General features: G+C 51.2%; 2 protein-coding genes across 5 annotated transcripts in view; one reads left to right on the top strand and one right to left on the bottom strand.

Moving 5' to 3' along the window:
• The window catches only part of SLC66A1 (solute carrier family 66 member 1), a 46,972-nt gene extending 38,560 nt beyond the window's left edge, over positions 1–8,412 (bottom strand). For 3 of the 4 annotated variants that reach the window (XM_030537251.1, XM_030537252.1, XM_030537249.1), the window contains exons 1-4: positions 8,297–8,412; positions 6,979–7,094; positions 5,712–5,804; positions 2,042–2,274 (exon numbers count right to left, since the gene is read on the bottom strand). In XM_030537251.1, the coding sequence (XP_030393111.1) occupies positions 2,042–2,211 (170 nt within the window). In that variant the 5' untranslated portion in view covers positions 2,212–2,274; positions 5,712–5,804; positions 6,979–7,094; positions 8,297–8,412. The remainder of the gene's footprint in view (positions 1–2,041; positions 2,275–5,711; positions 5,805–6,978; positions 7,095–8,296) is intronic. The other variant, XM_030537250.1, reaches the window with a different exon arrangement.
• Positions 8,413–10,027: 1,615 nt separating this feature from the next.
• On the top strand, positions 10,028–18,468 carry AKR7A2 (aldo-keto reductase family 7 member A2). The gene is made up of 7 exons (XM_030537666.1): positions 10,028–10,325; positions 12,343–12,530; positions 13,065–13,169; positions 14,470–14,566; positions 15,350–15,449; positions 17,165–17,294; positions 17,854–18,468. The coding sequence occupies exons 1-7, from the start codon at positions 10,043–10,045 to the stop codon at positions 18,013–18,015; spliced, it is 1,065 nt and encodes a 354-aa protein (XP_030393526.1). The 5' UTR covers positions 10,028–10,042; the 3' UTR covers positions 18,016–18,468.
• The last annotated feature ends 405 nt before the right edge of the window (positions 18,469–18,873 follow it).

Raw genomic sequence — 18,873 nt, 5'->3', positions numbered from 1 at the left:
CAGTGCTCCTGGGAGGGTTATGCCCTGTTGACTCCTGGCTCAGTTCATGCTTTGAGGACCATCTATCACTTCCCGGATACGTTTCTGTGTCTCTACACTTCATTCCACTGGTTAACGGCAATGGAAAGACTTGGGCTAAGTTGCCCTATGCCAAGTCTAACTGCTGCTGCCTCCCTAGGCAGTTTTTGTCCTGAATAAGATGTTCGGTGTTCTGCTCACAGAGTGCGGATTGGCACCCACCCACTGGGTCAGGTTTTGCAGCCAAAGAACAGGTCTTGGGCAGGGAGAGTACAGCTTTAAAATGGTTTGGGAGGTGAATGGATTCCACTGAGGGCAGTCTTTAGCCCAGGATGCTGGCACCACCCCAAGATCTGACCTGACCTCCTCCAAGCCCCTGAAAGAGTGACAGATGGCCTGGGACAGGGCTGCACCAGTGCTATAGGGGCCAGGAACAACATTGTCTCTCTAAAGACAGGGGGACCTACATTTAGAGGAGAGGGGATGAAGTCTACATGCTGGGACAGAGTAATCAGATACCATTGTGCCAGGTTTTCTCCAAGGCGCTGATGGCATTTCCCCACTTCCCAGCTTTTGAGGGGATGGGAGGCGAGACTTAGGAGTGAAAATGAATAGGGGGTGTTGATAGTCCCTGATGTATTAATTGGCAACAGTAGCATCTCACCCATTATGGATTTGGGTTTTGTAAACCGGTTCATTGTCCAGGTGCCTAGCATACATGAGGAGATATTTGCCTGGATCTTCAAAATATAAGTGCATGCTAGCTCTGCCCTACCTAGCACCTGCCACAGACTCTTCAGAGAAAGGCTAGAACGGAGGGGAGAAAACACAAAGCACACTACATGTGAAAGCAGTGAGAAGAGTTTCTCCTGCAAGTGGGCAAAAAACTCCCCCCTGAAAAACAAGAACTAAATTATTGTGGGAGACAGAACCATCAACTCCTTCTTGGAGATCCTGCCTTATGAGGGCAGAGAATGAGAGCTTGCTTTCTATGAGCCACTAGCTATTTACCTTGGTCAATCACTACCCACCCTGGTCCAACTGGGCTAAGCAAGTAGTTTATCACAGACATTGCAGCTGGGAGCTGATGGCCAGAGACTGGGTTTAACCAGCTAGCAAGGAGCACCCAGCCTTGACCCACTTCCAAATCTGACTGTTGTGCCTTTTATAGGGGTGTCTAGGACAGCAGGAGTGATACAGACATGCTCAATCGTATGCAGATGGATTGCATTCCTAAGCTTAAGGATGAGTCACTTCCCAGTTTAGGAACAGTCACCATGAGTTAGCGCTAATATGGCAGTTGAGCTAGACCCACACCAACACCCACACCTTCCTATTCCATGTGGGCTGTGGACAAAACTTATCTTCCAAGAGACTGCTGAGCTCAGCCTCTCCAGACTGCTTTCCTCAGAGGTTCTGGTGTACATGCGATCTGCATGTCAATCTGATGTGTGGGGAACGACCCTGCTGATCTGCTATATGCTAACTTGCTAACCACAATTTATGCATAAGCAGAACTGCCTCTAATTGTGAAATAACCTTACTGTATATTTAGAAGTGGAAAAAGCTCTCAGAGCATCGGCATTTTCCTTGCCTCATCCAATCTACAGTCTGTCCTTTTAACAATTTTGCATAACACTTTAGGCGCCTTTAGGATCAAGCTATACACAAAGAAATCACTTTAACCCCTGAGATGCACCTACCTTGTGGATGAAATGCTACAGCTGTTTAACAGCACACAGCAGCACTAGCAATCAACAATGCCTTGTTGTGTGGATGACGAAGCTGAAGCTGTACATTGAACTATTCCTTCTTCACTAGCCCTCTCCCCATTTTAAACCCAGCCCTTTAAAGCCAAGGCCAGTCAAGTCGCTGTGCTCAAGATTTCCAGTGAAGGCTCTTGGCTTTATGTTTTGGAAGCCATCACAAATGGAGAAGGAAAAAACACCAGCCAGATCTAGAATCCCCTCCACTGGGCATCCAGGACATGCACCTGGCCTGGCAGCATAAGAGTTTTACTTACGGGAAGGAAGATCCTGCAAAGCAGAAGATGGAAACCAGACCCAACACAATACTGGTGAAGTCCCGGATATCCTGGGCACACTCATTGAACACATCCCACACCCATTGAGAGCCATTGGGACAGTCTGAGAAATTCCCTCCCAGGGAACCTTGCCAAAGTTGAGAGTCCATAGCACCGTCAGGAGGCTGCAGCAGTCAGACAGCAGAAGAGGTATCTTTAGCCAGACACTGAACCTGTTGGAATAAATGGGGAGAAGGAAAAAGCCTGTATTATTAACAACAAGGCACCAGATGGCTCCTTTGAGCTCTAGTTTGTTGGTTTAAAGCTGGCTCACCTTGCAATTAAACAGTTACTATCTCATGGGCCTCTAGTGGTCTAGTGGAGAGGTAATCAGACTGAATTCCTTTATCAGCAGACCAGTCTCCAGAACGGTCAAGTCAGCACTAACTTCACTATAAACAAACGTAAGGGCTACGTGACATGTCTTTCCAGTAGCACACGGGGTTATGACACATCCCCTCACTCAGCTTGTGCTTCTCACCAAAGCAAATGCTCAAGATTGGGCCTTTAAGACAGATTTTTAGGGGAGTCAGGTGACTGTAGGAAGTAGGTCTGGCCCCAGTTACCTGGGTTCATCAGTAATGACTGAATAAGAGATGCAGCAAGACAATAAGGGGGACCTTTTGCAGCTACAGAATATTTATTTCTTCCTCCTACTCCGTATGACCTCATTTATTTTCCTTCCAAAGGAAGAGTCAGTGCAGAGACAAGAAAAAGCAAAGGGCTGTTTTTTGTTTTAAACACAACTGCAACAGATACCTGCTCATCTGTCAGGCTGGCCTGGTTGACTGGCTGTACAGAAACTCATACTAGAGAGTCTCATCATCAAACTGCCACAAATCAGAACACCTGAATTGCCTTCTCTTCATTGAAATATCAGCTCTGATCCTCTTCTCACTGTGGGCTCTGAAAGGAGTGACCCTTCTGAAGCCAGCCGAGTTAGAGCAGGATAAGCAAGAAGAGAATTGGGCCCACTGTTTGGACATCCACTGGCTCTGCAGAGATACGGTGCTGGCACAGCAATGGTATGAACGGGGCAAGATCTGCCTATGGAAAACTCGGGCCGTTTGATAGTAAAGGGGCAGCCTTCAATCATGTTGTGTTTTGGGAACAGACAAGTGGATAATGGAGAATTTGAACTAGAACCAGAGATATGTTTCCCTCTTCTCCCCTACCCTTCCATGCCACTTTGTTCCCTCTGAAAGGCCCCATCTCCCCCGGCATCTCTTCACTGCACTGTAAGAGGGAGAAGACCCCAGACAGAACACCACCACAGTGCCAGGCCAGATGATCAGAAGTGAGAGAACCTCAGACTTGATTAAAATTCCCCACTGAGGTCCACTGGTTTAGCCATGGCTGGGAGAAAACTACTGGCTGTTCAATAAGTCACATCATTCCAGCCTTGGCTGAGGTATATGCCTCAACAGGAAGAGAGTGTTGCATAGCATGAAGCAGGAGCACCTGTAGTTCTGAACTGAAGTTCAAATTCACTGCTGTCCATAGCATCCCCTGACAGCAGCATATGCGAGAAGTCACCCAGAGGACATGTGCAACCAAACTGGGGACAATTCACAAGCTACGGACAGGAAAAGCTATAGCTCAGTGGTTTGAGCATTGGCTGGCTAAACTCAGAGTTGTGAGTTCAATCCTTGAGGTGACCAAGGAATCTGGGGCAAAAATCTGTCTGGGGATTGGTCCTGATTTGAGCAGGGGGTTGGACTAGATGACCTCCTCAGGTCCCTTCCAACCCTGATATTCTATGATGTTGGGAGGAATGGGGGTGCGTGTGCTGGTAAGTGAAAATGTCAGTTAACTAAGAGGGAGGGAGTGTGGGTGCAGGAGGGGACGCGGCAGCAGGTTGGGGTGCAGGGTGCTAGATCCACGGGGTGCTCACCTCGGTCAGCTACCCGCAAGCAGCTCTCTATCCTGGCTGCTCCTAGGTGGAGGCGTGGCAGGCAGCTCCGCCCACTGCCTCTACCTGCAGGTGCTGCCCCTGCAGCACCCATTGGCTGTGGTTCCCAGCCAATGAGAGCTGCAGAGCTAGCACTCGGGGCAGCACATGGAGCCACTTACCGCACCTCCGCCTAGGAGAGGTTGGGACAGGTAGGGCTTGTGGGCAGCTGCCCAAGGTAAGTGCCCCCTTTTACACTCCAACCTGCTGCCCCAAATCCCCTCCTGCACCCGAACTCCCTCCCTAGAGTCTACACTCCGCACCTCCTCCCATGCATCAACCTGCTGGCCCCTCACCAACCGGACGATAAACCGGAATTTCAATGACAATCAGAAATGCTGGTTTAATAGAGCTTTCCGGCTGGTGAAGTGCTGGATAAAACAGCTTTTACTGTATATTGGTATCACATACTCCATGGAGAGCTGGTTCCTACTGTGCAGCAGATCACACAGAAATTGCTCCTGAACCCCCAAAAGCAAAAGGGGAAGGTGAAAATTTCACAACTAGGAATTCGGAGACATTTCCATTGGAACTCTTTTCTTCCACTAACTCCCCAGCATCTCTTAGTGCATGTACCTAGCCTACATGAATAAGCTCCGATCTCCACTGACTAGTGGGGAAAGCAGGTTCTGACAATGGAGAGAGCTCGGCTTATTCTCTCCCTCCAGATTTATGCTGGAAGCAGGGCTCTCCCCTTCCTCTTCTGAGAGAGGACTAAAATGTTTTCAGTCTTTTGAGAGCAATCTACAGCCGTGCGAGCTACCAAGATGCCCCCGAAGCTTTAGCTACACATCACTCAAGGAGGACAGAGACAATGATTTCTCTAGCCAAAATACCTGCGTGAAAGGATCTTTGTTCAGAGTTTAGTGATTTAACTCATGGCCAGACATGAGGTCAGATGAAGTTGGTGCCAATACATTTGTGCATCGTCAACTCTACTCAGTGGCAGATGCTGGTCAGAAAAAGTTTCCATTTCTTATTACCACTAAGCCCAAGCCAAGTGGGGCTCTGTTACAGACCCCCAAAGTTGTTCCTTGAAGTACAGCAGCTGAAACTTGCACTTTGGCTACCCTTTGTAAGCCTGGATGACTAACCACAAGGTCTCCATTTCATACACAGATGATGTACCTCACCAGCTCATTTAGCGTGGCGTTTGTAATGCTATACAAAAAATACACACGCACAAAAAAGACTTAATTATACCCCATGAGCAGGAGATCGCATAGCAGCTGATCATTATGTGCCAACAGTGACCCACTTAATAATGATACCTTACTCTGCTTCCATCAGAAGAGCTCAAAGCACTTTACAAAAATAAATTAAACCTCAAGAATACCTGTGAGATTGCGATTCCCATTTTACAGATGGGAAAACTGAAACGAAGTCTCAGGGGCTTGTTCAAAGCCAGATCTCTTAGGTCCCAGGCCTACACTTGATCTATCAAGCTGACATTTGGTTGTAAGAGGAAAAAAAATAGTAATTGCCAAAGGAAGGTATCAACTGGTACTGACCGAAGTATGCTGCCTACACTGCCACAGTTTAATCACTTCTCCCTTTGAGCATAGCTCTGTGGGGTCTAATCAGACTTGGATCTCATCTAGACTGCAAGGGCAGCCTTTGTACTAGCACAATACTTCCCCTCCTAACATACAATCATACCTGAAGCTTCAACAGCATCATGTCTCTGATGATTCAGAACCGCCCAATAAGCTCCCAAACCACAAGCACCTCGCAGTGACAGGAAAAAGTAACCTTAAAGCAAAATGAAACATAGCAATTGATTGTATTTCTAGGTTAATCTTTCATTAAATGTAATTCTGGTGTAGATGAAGGGGCAGGGAAGGGGAAAGAGGGGTTATAAAATACTAATACATTGGGAAAGGAGGTTCAAATCATTCTGCCCTTCCCATAATGGTGGAAATCTCTTCTCCTGTTCCTTCTGAGCTGTCTTCTCCCATCTACAATTGTGCCACGTGCTTCCAGGAACACTAGATATTTCCTAGTAAAGCAGGTCCAGGGCAGAAATACCAGTGTAAGATATTCTGCAGATAGGCAAAATGTGCCCAACTGGAGTTTTGCACAAAGGGACAGAGGGCTCATCACCCATTCCATTTCCCAATCACCACAGGCCCACAAATGTCAGTTTAGGGGCCTATGAGAAACATCATGATGTTGAGATATGGGCTGATAGCAGCTGAAGTCTTGTTAGATCATCAGCTCTCTCCACAGGAGATTGTCCCCCCATCACCGGTGGGAAGGATGCTTTTCCTGTGTTAACAGTAGTTTCTAGTTATTTGGTTTTCTAGGACTTTCCATTGAATTGAACATTTCAGGATCAGCTTTCTGAGCTAAAGCCCAGTACAGGACATTTGGAAACAACCCACAACGCCAATTTTAACTGGACTTGAAGACAGTTGGATATCATATGATGTCCAGGAGTTAAAGTAAGGAGGAGTGAGGTGGGAGGATCAAAAAGTGTGGTCTCTCCCTGGCTTGGGATAGCAATGCTCTCTCACAGCTGCTTCTCCTTCTCTCTGCCTAGAGTGGCAAAAGCTCTTCCTCCCTCCCTCCCTCGCTCACTTCTATCTATTGTGCCTCTGCATTGCCAGGTGCCAATGCCAACTCGACCCTGTCACAGGGGACGAGACCATCCAATGAACCCTCGAAAGGGGGTGAAGAGAGACATAGGGGCTCCTCACTGGGAAACGTCTGACAGTTCTTTTGAGTTTCCTCCTGATCAGTATGTAATAGGCAGCACAGTCCAGCAGACAAGGCATCGGGGGACCTGGTTCTTGTCCCTGTGCACTGTCACTGACTGACTTTGAGCCAACCACGTCCTCTGCCTCAGTTTCCTCATATGTAGCATGGCGATAATGACACTGCCACTGCCCCCCAAAGCAGTCAGAGGCAGAAGCGGGCTTCTTACCAGAACTTGTGCTCGCTGGGGTCAGGAGCCAGGCGAAGAAGGAAAGGGAGAAATACAAAGTACAGCTTCCCTGGGGCTGCGGGGACTGAAGCGTGGGCGCCACAGGGAGCCAGACTCTGCCACGGGGGCAGGGGAGAGGGACAGGTCCATTGTGGGGCAAGATTTTGGGGCTACGCAGCATCTCCCACCACCCCGAGACCTCAGCATCGCCTCCCCAGCCTCCGACCCCATTCCTAGGCACCCCGAGCCCCCGTACGGCTGCAGTGCCCCCCAGCCTGCCACTCTCCAGCCCCACCCCTGCACACCCCAGACCCCCATATGGCTGCAGTGCCCTCCAACCTGCCACTCCTGCGCACCCCAGGCCCCCGTATGGCCGCAGTGCCCCCCAGCCTGCCGCTCCCCAGCCCCACCCCTGCGCACCCCAGGCCCCCATACAGCTGCAGTGCCCCCCAGCCTGCCGCTCCCCAGCCCCACCCCTGCGCACCCCAGGCCCCCGTACAGCTGCAGTGCCCCCCAGCCTGCCGCTCCCCAGCCCCACCCCTGCGCACCCCAGGCCCCCGTACGGCTGCAGTGCCCCCCAGCCTGCCGCTCTCCAGCCCCACCCCTGCGCACCCCAGGCCCCCGTACGGCTGCAGTGCCCCCCAGCCTGCCGCTCCCCAGCCCCACCCCTGCGCACCCCTGGCCCCCGTACGGCTGCAGTGCCCCCCAGCCTGCCGCTCCCCAGCCCCACCCCTGCGCACCCCAGGCCCCCGTACGGCTGCAGTGCCCCCCAGCCTGCCGCTCCCCAGCCCCACCCCTGCGCACCCCAGGCCCCCGTACGGCTGCTGTGCCCCCCAGCCTGCCGCTCCCCAGCCCCACCCCTGCGCACCCCAGGCCCCCGTACGGCTGCAGTGCCCCCCAGCCTGCCGCTCCCCAGCCCCACCCCTGTGCACCCCAGGCCCCCGTACGGCTGCAGTGCCCCCCAGCCTGCCGCTCCCCAGCCCCACCCCTGCGCACCCCAGGCCCCCGTACGGCTGCAGTGCCCCCCAGCCTGCCGCTCCCCAGCCCCACCCCTGCGCACCCCAGGCCCCCGTACGGCTGCAGTGCCCCCCAGCCTGCCGCTCCCCAGCCCCACCCCTGCGCACCCCAGGCCCCCGTACGGCTGCAGTGCCCCCCAGCCTGCCGCTCCCCAGCCCCACCCCGTGCACCCCAGGCCCCCGTACGGCTGCAGTGCCCCCCAGCCTGCCGCTCCCCTGCGCACCTCGGGCCCCCACCGGCCCCCGGAGATACACCCCCCGCCTTGACCTTCTCCGGCTGACGGGCCCCCGGCCCCTCTCACCGCTACGGCTCCGGGCTTCTCGGCGGGCGGAGACCAGGGCAAGAGGCGCTGCCGCCCCGCACACGCCTGTCCCGGGCCGCAGCTCCCATCGCCCCCTCGGCCCCAGGCGCTTTGTGAGGCTCGGTCACGTGCCGCCGGCTTCCCTTCCCGCAATCCCGGGCCGGCTGCAGCCCCGCCCGCCTGCCCGGCACAGACCCGCCCCGCGGGGATCCCCGGGGCCCGTCCGGGGCAGGAATTGGGGCACCCCCCCGGCAGTGCCCCCCAAAACCTTTGTCCTCCTCCAGAGGCAATAACCCACGTCCCCACCAGGGCACATATCCCTGCTCCTAGGGCAATAGCTCCAGCACTGCCAGCACACGATCCACCCCGGGGAGGTGTAATCCACTCCCTGTGCCCTGGCCTAGGCCCACAAACCGTCCTGAGGACAGTAACAGCCCAGGAAGAAAAATGCAGGAGCTCGTCCCTTTCCCCTCCCGCTGCTATCTAGGGAAAGCCTAGTTCTCTTCCCCCCACTGGGGGTCTTGGCTGCGTGCACGGAGGTTTTTCTTTAATTCTTCCCCATTTGCTCTAGCACAGGGGTTCTCAAACAGGGGGTCGGGACCCTTCGGGGGGTCGCGAAGTTCTTACATGGGGAGTTGCGAGCTGTCAGCCTCCACCCCAAACCCGCTTTGCCTCCAGCATTTATAACAGTGTTAACTATATAAAGAGTGGTTTTAATGTATTAGGGGAGGTCACACTCAGGGGCTTGCTACGTGAAAGGGGTCACCAGTACAAAAGTTTGAGGACCACTGCGCTAGCACCAGTCCAGCTCTACCAACGATAGGAGCAATGAGAGCACTAGGCCTTTATGCTTTTTACCATGTGTCATCTAGACCTGCTCTGAGCAGGGGGAACAAACCTATTAACTAGCCATAAATATGAAACGTGATGTGGGTGGGGACTATCAAACAGGTCCAAGGACAACAATCTGGTGAGGAGCTCTGCCCCACTACCTCTAAGTGGGGGTTCTCTGCTCGGGGGGTTCTCTGCTCGGTGTCCCTGTTAGGTTCCCTCCTTCTGACCCTTTGACCTCACTCCTGTCCCTGTTCTTTATTAGTTGTCCCCCGCACTCGGTGGGTTCTGAGGCCCTGTGGTTCCTCCCCTTAAGCTGGGGGAGGATCCTTTAGCAGTGGGGGGCACTTCCCAGACACCCAATAGGTACCTCTAAGTGCTGGGAGGGGAAAGGCCCTGTGCCTGAACCCAGCTGGAGCTCTTTGTTGTATCAGCCACTGGCTTACAAGTGTCTGAAAAATGTGAAACGCCATCTCCTGGCGGCTGACAGAGAAAAAACTTTTGGTTTCCTCATCCCAGCCCCCAACTCCAGAGCCTGTAAAAACACATCTTTTTGCAGAGAAGACATAGTCTTTGCTAGCGTTTGGGGCTAAAGCCCCATCGAGGTGCCTGCGGCAGTTCACGCCTCTTTCCTTTGTTTCAGGCTGCCTGCAGACTCAGGCAAACATCACAGCCTCCCTTCACACTCACTTTATATTGGGGACGTTTCCTGTGCAACCACCAGGGACAGAGACTTTTCTTGGGAACACAAGATAGAAGCCACTGACCAGGGGAACGTATCGGTTCACAGTGAGCCGGCCCCGCTTCTTTCTGTCACTCGGGTGGGAATTTGGAGACGGTCCCTAGCGCCCGCCGGCGCAGTGAGGCCTTTCCCCTCGTTCCCTAGGGCGGGCCCAGAGGCGCACGCGCAGTAGGATGCTCCTGGCGCTGCGGCGGTTTGAGGGCGCCGTCTGTCTCCTCAGCCGCGTTCGCTCCGCCATGGCCCAGTCGTCGCGGGCCCCGGGCGGCCCGGCCCAGCGCCCGGCCTCGGTGCTGGGCACCATGGAGTTCGGGCGCCGCACGGACCAGGAGGCGAGCGGGGCGCTGCTGCGGGCCTTCCTGGAGCGGGGGCACCGGGAGCTGGACACGGCCCATATGTACGCGGGGGGCGCGTCCGAGCGCATCCTGGGGGCGCTGCTGGCGGGCGGCGGGGCCGCAGGTGCGGGGGGAGCTGGGCACGAGGGCGGGGGGAGGTGGCACGAGGGCGGGGGAACTGGGCACGCGGGAGGGGGTCGGAGGGCGGGGGAACTGGGCACGGGGGGTAAAAGGGCGGGGGAGCTGCGCCGGGGTGTGGGCGGGGGGGTGGGATAAGAGGGTCTGGGGAGCTGGACACGGGGGTGGGGCATGGCATGGGGAAGGGGGTAAGAGGGTCTGGGGAGCTGGGTTGGGGTGTGTGCAGAGAGGTGGGTAGGGCAGGGCATGGGGGAGTAAGAAGATGAGGGGGCTGGAGAGGTGGGCAGGGGGGTGGGGCATGGGGAAGGGGATAAGTGAGGGTGGGGGGCCAGAGAGGTGGGCAGGGGAGTGGGATAAGAGGGTCTGGGGAGCTGGGTATGGGGGGGTGTGCAGAGAGGTGGGTAGGGCAGGGCATGGGGGAGTAAGGGGATGAGGGGGCTGGAGAGGTGGGCAACGGGGTGGGATAAGAGGGTTTGGGGAGCTGGACACGGGGGTGGGGCATGGCATGGGGAAGGGGGTAAAGAGAGGGTGGGGGGCCAGAGGGGTGGGCCCGGGGGGGGGTGATGTAAGTGGGTCTGGGGAGCTGGGCATGGGGTGTGTGTGCAGAGGTGTGCCTGGGGGGTGGGTAGTTGGGGAAGCAGGAGCTGCCTCTGCTGAATACCTCTCCCTACCCCGCCGTGGGCAATCAGTGGAGCGGGGAGCCTGGACTCCCCACATTCCAGGGAAAGGGGTGGAATCCCATCTCCTTTACCTGGGCTGCAGTCTAGGGTCTCTCCCTCCCACACGCTGAGGGGAGTGGGGACCCTACTGGGGCAGCAAAGGTGAGGTGTTGGGTAGAGAGAGAGGCTCCAGGGAGCTTAGTGGGGTGTGTTTGTGTGGGGGGAAGAACAGTCAGGGTATTAAGTATCAGAGTGGTAGCCATGTTAGTCTGTATCCACAAAAACAATGAGGAGTCCAGAGGCACCTTAAAGACTAACAGATTTATTTGGGCTTAAGCTTTTGTGGGTAAAAAACCCACTTCTTCAGATGCATGGAGTGAAAATTGCAGATACAGGCATAAATATATACTGGCACACCTGGGGGAACCCCAAAGCACTCAGCCTTGTCAGGCTCCCCAGACTGGAGCCAGGTGTCACTCCCCTGGTCATTTGTTTGATTCCCCTTTCCCTTATGTGTGGGCTTTATTTTGCCCTTTGCACTCAGGAATCTCATGCTGGGTGTGCTCTGCGTGAGGTGGAGACAGAGTTCATTTTGAAGGTCTTATAAAAACTCTCTCTCTCCAAACAACTGCTCATCTGTGTTACTGGAACACTTCCATGTCTGCAGGGAAAAATCCCTTTAAAATCTAATCACCACTGATGCTGTTTACTTTATGCATTTGTCTTGGACAAGATTTAGGTGCCTAGCTCTGCGCAGCCATATTGGGGTACAGAATAGTGGTTGTTATTATACAATATTTTATTCCAGTAGTACGGAGGGGCCACATTTAGGATCATTTTACTAGATGCTGTACATATACACATGAAGACGTAGTCCCTATTCTGGAGAGTGTACAATCTAAAACTACAGATAAATTTTGTGCTCCATCGTAGGGGAGCAGGGATCCATTGAACTGACTCCGAAATAAATGAGTTATGCCCTATACATCAAGTAAACAAGAGTAAGGGGAAAACAACTGTTACAGCCACTGTGACCACCCAGCCCTTCGAAGAAGAAGGAGAGAACTTGTGTAGATTGCTGGATTGGGCCTCTAGGCTTTTACCCTTTCCCTTATGTGGTTATTTAGATAAACATTAGCAATTCTGTAACCCTATTAATTTGGCTTTCCCTTTTCTGTACCGCAATTTACCAGTTTTGCCTGGGGTTTCTGTAAATTTGTACCATGTTATGCATGAATTTTAAGTGGTTTGTGCCTGCTCCTTATCCCCATTCTTCCTTCACCCTGGTTATAAAGATGAAATACAAAATTGGTTATTTTCAGTCTGGTTCTGTCTCTCTTTTAGTGAAAATGGCAACCAAAGCCAATCCATTGGAGGGGAAGACTCTGAAGCCTGAGAGTGTCAGGTCTCAGCTGGAGACATCCCTTGAGAGGTTACAGATGAAGAGCGTAGACTTGTTCTATCTCCATATCCCTGACCACGACACCCCTGTGGAACAGACACTACATGCCTGCAATGAGCTATACAAGGAGGTAAAGGCAGAGGCCCAAACCTATGACTTTGTCCACTTGTCTTTTGTATTGTTTTATCTAGGTTTACTTGTCTCTTCTCCTGCTTTTTATTGCAGAGGATAGTGTGAGTACAGTGGTGAGGGGGCAGAGTTGCGCAAGGCAGGGAGGAGAAAAAGCAATGGCCTGTGTAAGGTCTAAACAGCTGGTACCATATAGTATCTCCAGGTGATTAATTTAGTACTATAAATAAGATCTCATAAGTTGTAACAAGCTTTAGGGTTTCTGATCTTTGCCTCCTGCTGTAAATTGGTCCTGTGCTATGTTTTGCATTAACAGGTAGGGAAATGAGTTTTTAAAGGGTGTAAATCCAGTTCTTCTAGTTCAAACAAAACAAGGGAAACATTATTATTATTTTTGGGTCTTGTAACTCATTTCCATTTGGAGGAGGGGGTGATCAAAAAAGGAATCTAATTTGGGGACTAAAATCAGTTGACACTCCGTTTCACTATGTTAATCTTAACTGTGTGTGTAAATACTCTCTGTATTCCTCTACAGGGAAAGTTTAAGGAGCTTGGTCTGTCGAACTATGCAGCTTGGGAGGTGGCAGAAATCTATACCACCTGCAAGTACAACAACTGGGTGCTTCCAACTGTGTATCAGGTGAGGGTTGCAGATTTAATATGGTCTACCAGACTTCTGCAGCTCTAGTCCCTCTTTACCCAACCTGGAGCTAGAGGGGCCTGTTCAGGTGGGGACTACTGCTCCAGGATGATGTCGTGAAGCTTCACCCACTGAGGGCAGTTCCTGGGAAAATTGGAGTTGTAGAGTCTCACTGAGTAGTTTGGAAAGCCTAAGCAAGTCAAAATTCACAAACTTTAACTTTTATTCATGTTGCAAGAGTCCTGGGAACCTGTCACTTTATTGTGGTAGGTTCTAGGAGTCCCCGTCTCAGATTGCAACCATATTGTGCTAGTTACTGTACAAACACTGAACAAAAAGATGTTTCATTTAGTCTGGTAAGACCTTTTTGGACAAGTGCAATTAAAAAGCAAAGTGAGGTCACTGCTCAGAGGTAGTTAAGAGTATACGTGTCTGTCATTTGTTCCAGCAATTTCTTGGATGTGAAACTGACAATAATGTAATGTTTATCAGTACCATACACTGATCCAGGAAATCTATTCTTTAGCAGGCACCAATTTATTGTGACCTGGGGACTGTCCTGATTCCTTCCATATGACACAAAATGTATCCATGGAGGGGGAGGAAAAGGGCTATTCCAGCTCCACTGGAATTTTGCACTTTTGATTTGAATGCAATGCAGATACATCATGGAGCTAAATGGGAGTCAATCTGTGCATATGCAATGATGGTTAAACTGCTGCTGCAAAGGAACTTGCTGCTGGGACACACATTTCTTCAGGATGTTTGGAAGGGGTTAACATGGGCAGACGCCTGTCTAAACAAAAGGCACAGTCCTGTTAATGCCATGAGCACAGATCCAGAGCACTTGGTTTTATCTCTGAATAGTTGTAGACAAGGCAAAGTAAAAGGAAAAGCAGAACCACATTTTTCTGAATGTTAGTTAATTTGCCTTGCAGACATGTGGCTTTGAAGTTGTCACTACTAAATCAGGTCCAGTTGGTTGTGGGAAGTTAAAATCTGCATGTAGCTTTGATGCCGTAGTTCACTCAGGCACCCATGGTGATCAGTGGCAGGGCAGGGCAGTGACGGGCATGTCAGGAGTGTAAGTAAATGGTGCCAATAGTGTTGACAATCCACTAGGAACGGGACTGAGCCACTTCATATAGGTGGCCAAATAGCCATCAGATGGCAACACGTCTTGATCGTTATTAGCCTTCTGGATTCTCACTGTCGGATAGGGAGCCCTTCCTCTTGCATTAGCACCCCATAAGCTAGCCAGGCCCTACTCTGAAGTTCTAAGTGCTCTTTTTTGTTATAGGGCATGTACAACGCAACCACTCGCCAAGTGGAAACCGAGCTGTTGCCGTGCCTTAGACACTGCGGAATGCGGTTCTATGCCTACAATCCTTTGGCAGGTATGAGCTGGGCAAGGGTGAGGAGGAAGGGTCTGCTAAATGGGGTGGGGAATGGAACTGAACCAAACAGAATAAAAATAGGTTGGATATTGGCTTGCCCCCCTCTGAATAGGGCTCCCTCCACTTCAGCCAAACTGCCACCACTAACAGTGGTCTTAGAAGTGAATAACAATGGTGGTGTTGGGATGAGTGGGTGGCTCAGGGGACAGATAATGAGCTACAGAGCCTTCACCTGTAAGTCACCATTGAATGAGTTGCTCTCCATCCATTTCCTAGTTTACCTGTAGGTCTGTATCCCTGTATACTCTTACAAACAGTCCCTGTGTCAGCAGAGATGAAGGATTGAATGGGGCCATGAAAGCTGATCTTTTGCAGGCCAAGGCAGAGGCTACCCATGCTGTGCTCGTCAGTTTTCAGGGCTGCCAAGCTGACACCTTTCCCCAACACTAGATTCACAAGAGATATTTACATGTAGTAAAGTGACAGCTGTAATGACTCAAGTGTCTTGATGCCAAGAAGCCCTTCTTGTCTTACTAGGGCAGAGGGCCTCTTCCCTACAAAGGGCTCATTCTGCTGGTCAGAGCTGAATAGGTGGAGTGTTTACACCCTACATTTCACTTCTTGCCCTGTCCCATCCTGGGGTTTATGCCTGGGCTGCAGGAGAGGCCTTGCATTCAGAGCTGTCAGAGATCATGGGGTATACAAAGCTACAATACTTTTTGCAGGCTGTACAATTCCATCCACCACAAAATCCTGGCCACTAATGTCATTGAACCCCTGCAGGAGGGCTGCTGACAGGGAAGTACAAGTATGAAGATAAAGACACGGTCCAACCGACTGGCAGGTTTTTTGGAAATGATTGGGCCCAGATATACAGGGACAGGTAAGTTTCCAGATGGTAGAATGGCAGAGACACGGACCTCTCCTGAGGGTAGAACAGTGGTTCTCAACCAGGGGCCCGAGGCCCACTGAGGGGCTGTGAGCTGGTTTCTGGCAGTCCACCGAGCAGGGCCGGCATTAAACTTGTGGGGGCCCAGGGCAGAAAGATGAAGCCCTGCTATATGGGGCTGAAGCCTGGGGGCCTATGCCCTGCCATCCAGGGCTGACGCCGAAGCCTGAGCAACTAAGCTTTGCAGGGCTCCCTGTGGCATGGAGCCCCCGGCAATTGCCCCAATTGTTAGCACCTAATGCTGGCCTTGGCTTTTATATGCTGAAAAACAGTTGTGGCACAGGTGGGCTGTGGAGTTTCTATAGCGTGGGGGGGGGGGGAGTGCTCACAGAAAAAGGTTGAGAATCCCTGGGCTAGAGTGTTACCCTTGATTCAGCCTAGTTGAATCCCCAAGCGAACATGCAGAAGATACAAATGACTGAAGTCTGTTCAGTGATTATGCCCACAGGCAGGTGATCTCCCTCAGTTATTGCTAAGCAACTCTTACACTGTCCCTGTGCAGTGGTGCTCTAGCACTCCCCTGCAGCGCTCGGGGGTGGGAATTTGTTAACTAGAGTGATGGTTTAATGATCATAAAGAGAACAAGTGTGATGGCTTTATTACAGCAGAGGACTGGGTACGGGTGCTTTCTATAGTCTAGTTCAGGGGTTCTCAGCCTTTTTCTTTGAGCCCGCCCCCCCAAACATGCTATAAACTCCACAGTCCACCTGTGCCACAATAACTGTTTTTCTGCATATAAAAGCCAGGGCTAGTGTTGGGGAAGAAAGCAGGTAGCTGCCTGGGCCCCGTGCTACAGGAGCCCCCATGAAGCCACATTGCTCAGGCTTCGGCTTCAGCCCCAGCCCCGGGTGGCAGAGCTCTGGGCTTCAGCTCCATGCAGCGGGGCTTTGGCTTTCTGCTGAGGGCCTCAGTGAGTCTAATGCCCCTACTTGGCGGACCCCCTGAAACCTGCTCACGGTCCTCTAGGGTGCCTCAGGCCCCTGGTTGAGAACTACTGGTCTAGTTCCAGTCTAGTTTGCCACTGGCTTGTTCTGTGGCCTTGCAAAAATCACTTAAATAGCTGTCTCCTCATTTGTGAAATGGGGGATATTGACCTTCCATACAGGAGGCTGAAGCTGAATGTTTGCAAAGTGCTTTCAGCTCTTGATGAAAGTCCTACAAGAAGAACAAAAGGTAGTCAGTTTTTTCTCGCTAGCCATCGAACATCTAGTGCATCCTTAGTACACTAATGGTCTGGTATCTGGAAAGGATGCAGGGGCATGAGCTGGCCGCTGTAAACTTGTTTGCTGTATCTACACAATCTATTATACTAGCTAGCTAAAAAAAAAATTTAAATTCTACACTAGTGAAATACAAGTTCTTGAGTCCGAAGCCTCAACAGGCAACATGCTTGTTAAACAGTGACTGCAGCATCCCTGATCTCTAGGGGAGGTTGCCTTTTGGATCACCCCAAAACGGTTTGGGTAGCATAGGCCATAAGGGCTGCATTGGGTACATGCAACAGTCCAGGCACTGGTCTTGGACCTGTTGGAGGTAGGAGTGCCCCGTTGTTCTCTTGCCTGCAGTATGGATCCATGTCTGAGTCATGAGAAGCCAGAGATAGTTGAGTTAGTAAAATGAATGCTCCATTAATGTCTCCTTTGCTGCAGATACTGGAAGAAGCACCATTTCCAAGCCATTGCCCTGGTAGAGAAAGCATTAGGGGAGGCTTATGGCTCTAACCCCCCCAGCCTAACTTCAGCTGCTTTACGCTGGATGTACAACCACTCTAAACTTCAGGTAATTGCTTGACTTTAACATAGACAGTTGGTATGTCCAAAGAACTGGAACTCTGCAACTGGATTTCTTTGGCTTTTCCAGCTGCAGTACATCAGCAGTGAAATCTGTCCTTTAATCCACTCAGACCCTACTGCTTTGTTCTTTTTGAAATATTACTTTGGTCTTTCAGTGGAAGGAAAGTGGAAGATCTTAAATGCCCGTTGCTCTAGTTTTAACTTTTCTCAGCCAGCCACTTCCTCATTAGGTGATACACTGGCTTTTCATGTGGCCAGGAAATTAATGGTTATGTTTTCTTCCTCTCCCAAAACATCCCTCTGGCCACGCAGAGAGCATGAATTGGCAGCCTTTGAGGGGTTGGCAAGACTTGGAGGCAGTGACAGCACACTGAGTTCTGGCCTTGTTAACAGGATTGCAGTTACGACGTATTTCCCCAAATATCCAGTAGTTGCCAAAGAGCAACATTCAGCTGAAAGACAAACAGAGCTGAAGTCTGATGTTTGTAACAAGATGGGAGGCAAGTTGGTTTTCCTATAAGGTAACTCCTCCCTTTCCACTGCAGGGTGCCCTTGGAGATGCAGTGATCATTGGGATGTCCAACATGGATCAGCTGCAGCAGAACCTCACATGCAGTGAAGAGGGCCCTCTGCTCCCAGCTGTGGTGGAAGCATTTGATAAAGCCTGGCATCTAGTAGCACATGACTGTCCCAACTACTTCCGGTAGAAAATGGGGGTAGCAAATTTAGTGTGGGGATAGTAACCAAGTATCCTGACATCTGAGACCTAACTCCTCCCATAGAGTTTCAGAGGAAACTTCACTCTTGGATCAGTGAACGTTATTAGTGTCACATTGGGGTTTCCTTGCACTAGAGTTGAAATTCTTCATACGATCACAAGCCTCACTGTTTCTATGCTGACTTAATGATAGTTGCACATGGTGTCTAAGCCATAAGGTGTCTGATTTTTCCTTAAACAAAACTAAAAGCCATAATTGCCATGAGAATGTCCCTTAATAGGGCAGCTCCTATTTTCACTTGAGCACACAAAATAGTGTTGTGATTTGGTGATGTAATTCATATAAGGAACTGGCCCTGTCATAGGGCCACTTGAAGTCTCCAAGTAGGAATGTGGATATTTGTCTTCAATCAGCTGTCAGAATAAAGCATTTTCTAACTCATGCCATGCCATGCCTGTTTAATTGAATTTTGGGTTCTGTTTTGAATTTCTGCTTAAAGCTGTTTTAATAACAGCCAAACCCAATCACAGCAGCAGTTACAAGAACAGTTGTGCTTAAAGCAATGGAGTTCCATTAGGAAGGGTGCAGGTTCCAATTTTGCTTGTGCTATTCACTTATGAAGGGACTTTAGCCCAGTTACTTGCTCTCTTTCTAAGGCAAGAGCTGTGAAAACAAGCCTCTCTAAAGCTGAGAGAGGAACTTCAAAGTGCAAACTAGGCCTTCTGAACTGTCTTAAGCCATCAGGATTTTAGCCCAAGTGCAGGCTTCCTAAAACAGGTTTTGTTAAATAGTAGAACTGCAGGAATAACCTTAATGTAGTTTGGCTCAAGAATGGGAATTATCCTG

This window comes from Gopherus evgoodei, chromosome 18, assembly GCF_007399415.2.
Source record: "Gopherus evgoodei ecotype Sinaloan lineage chromosome 18, rGopEvg1_v1.p, whole genome shotgun sequence".
Taxonomy (NCBI): Eukaryota; Metazoa; Chordata; order Testudines; family Testudinidae; genus Gopherus; species Gopherus evgoodei.
This window is presented reverse-complemented; position numbering and strand designations above follow the sequence as displayed.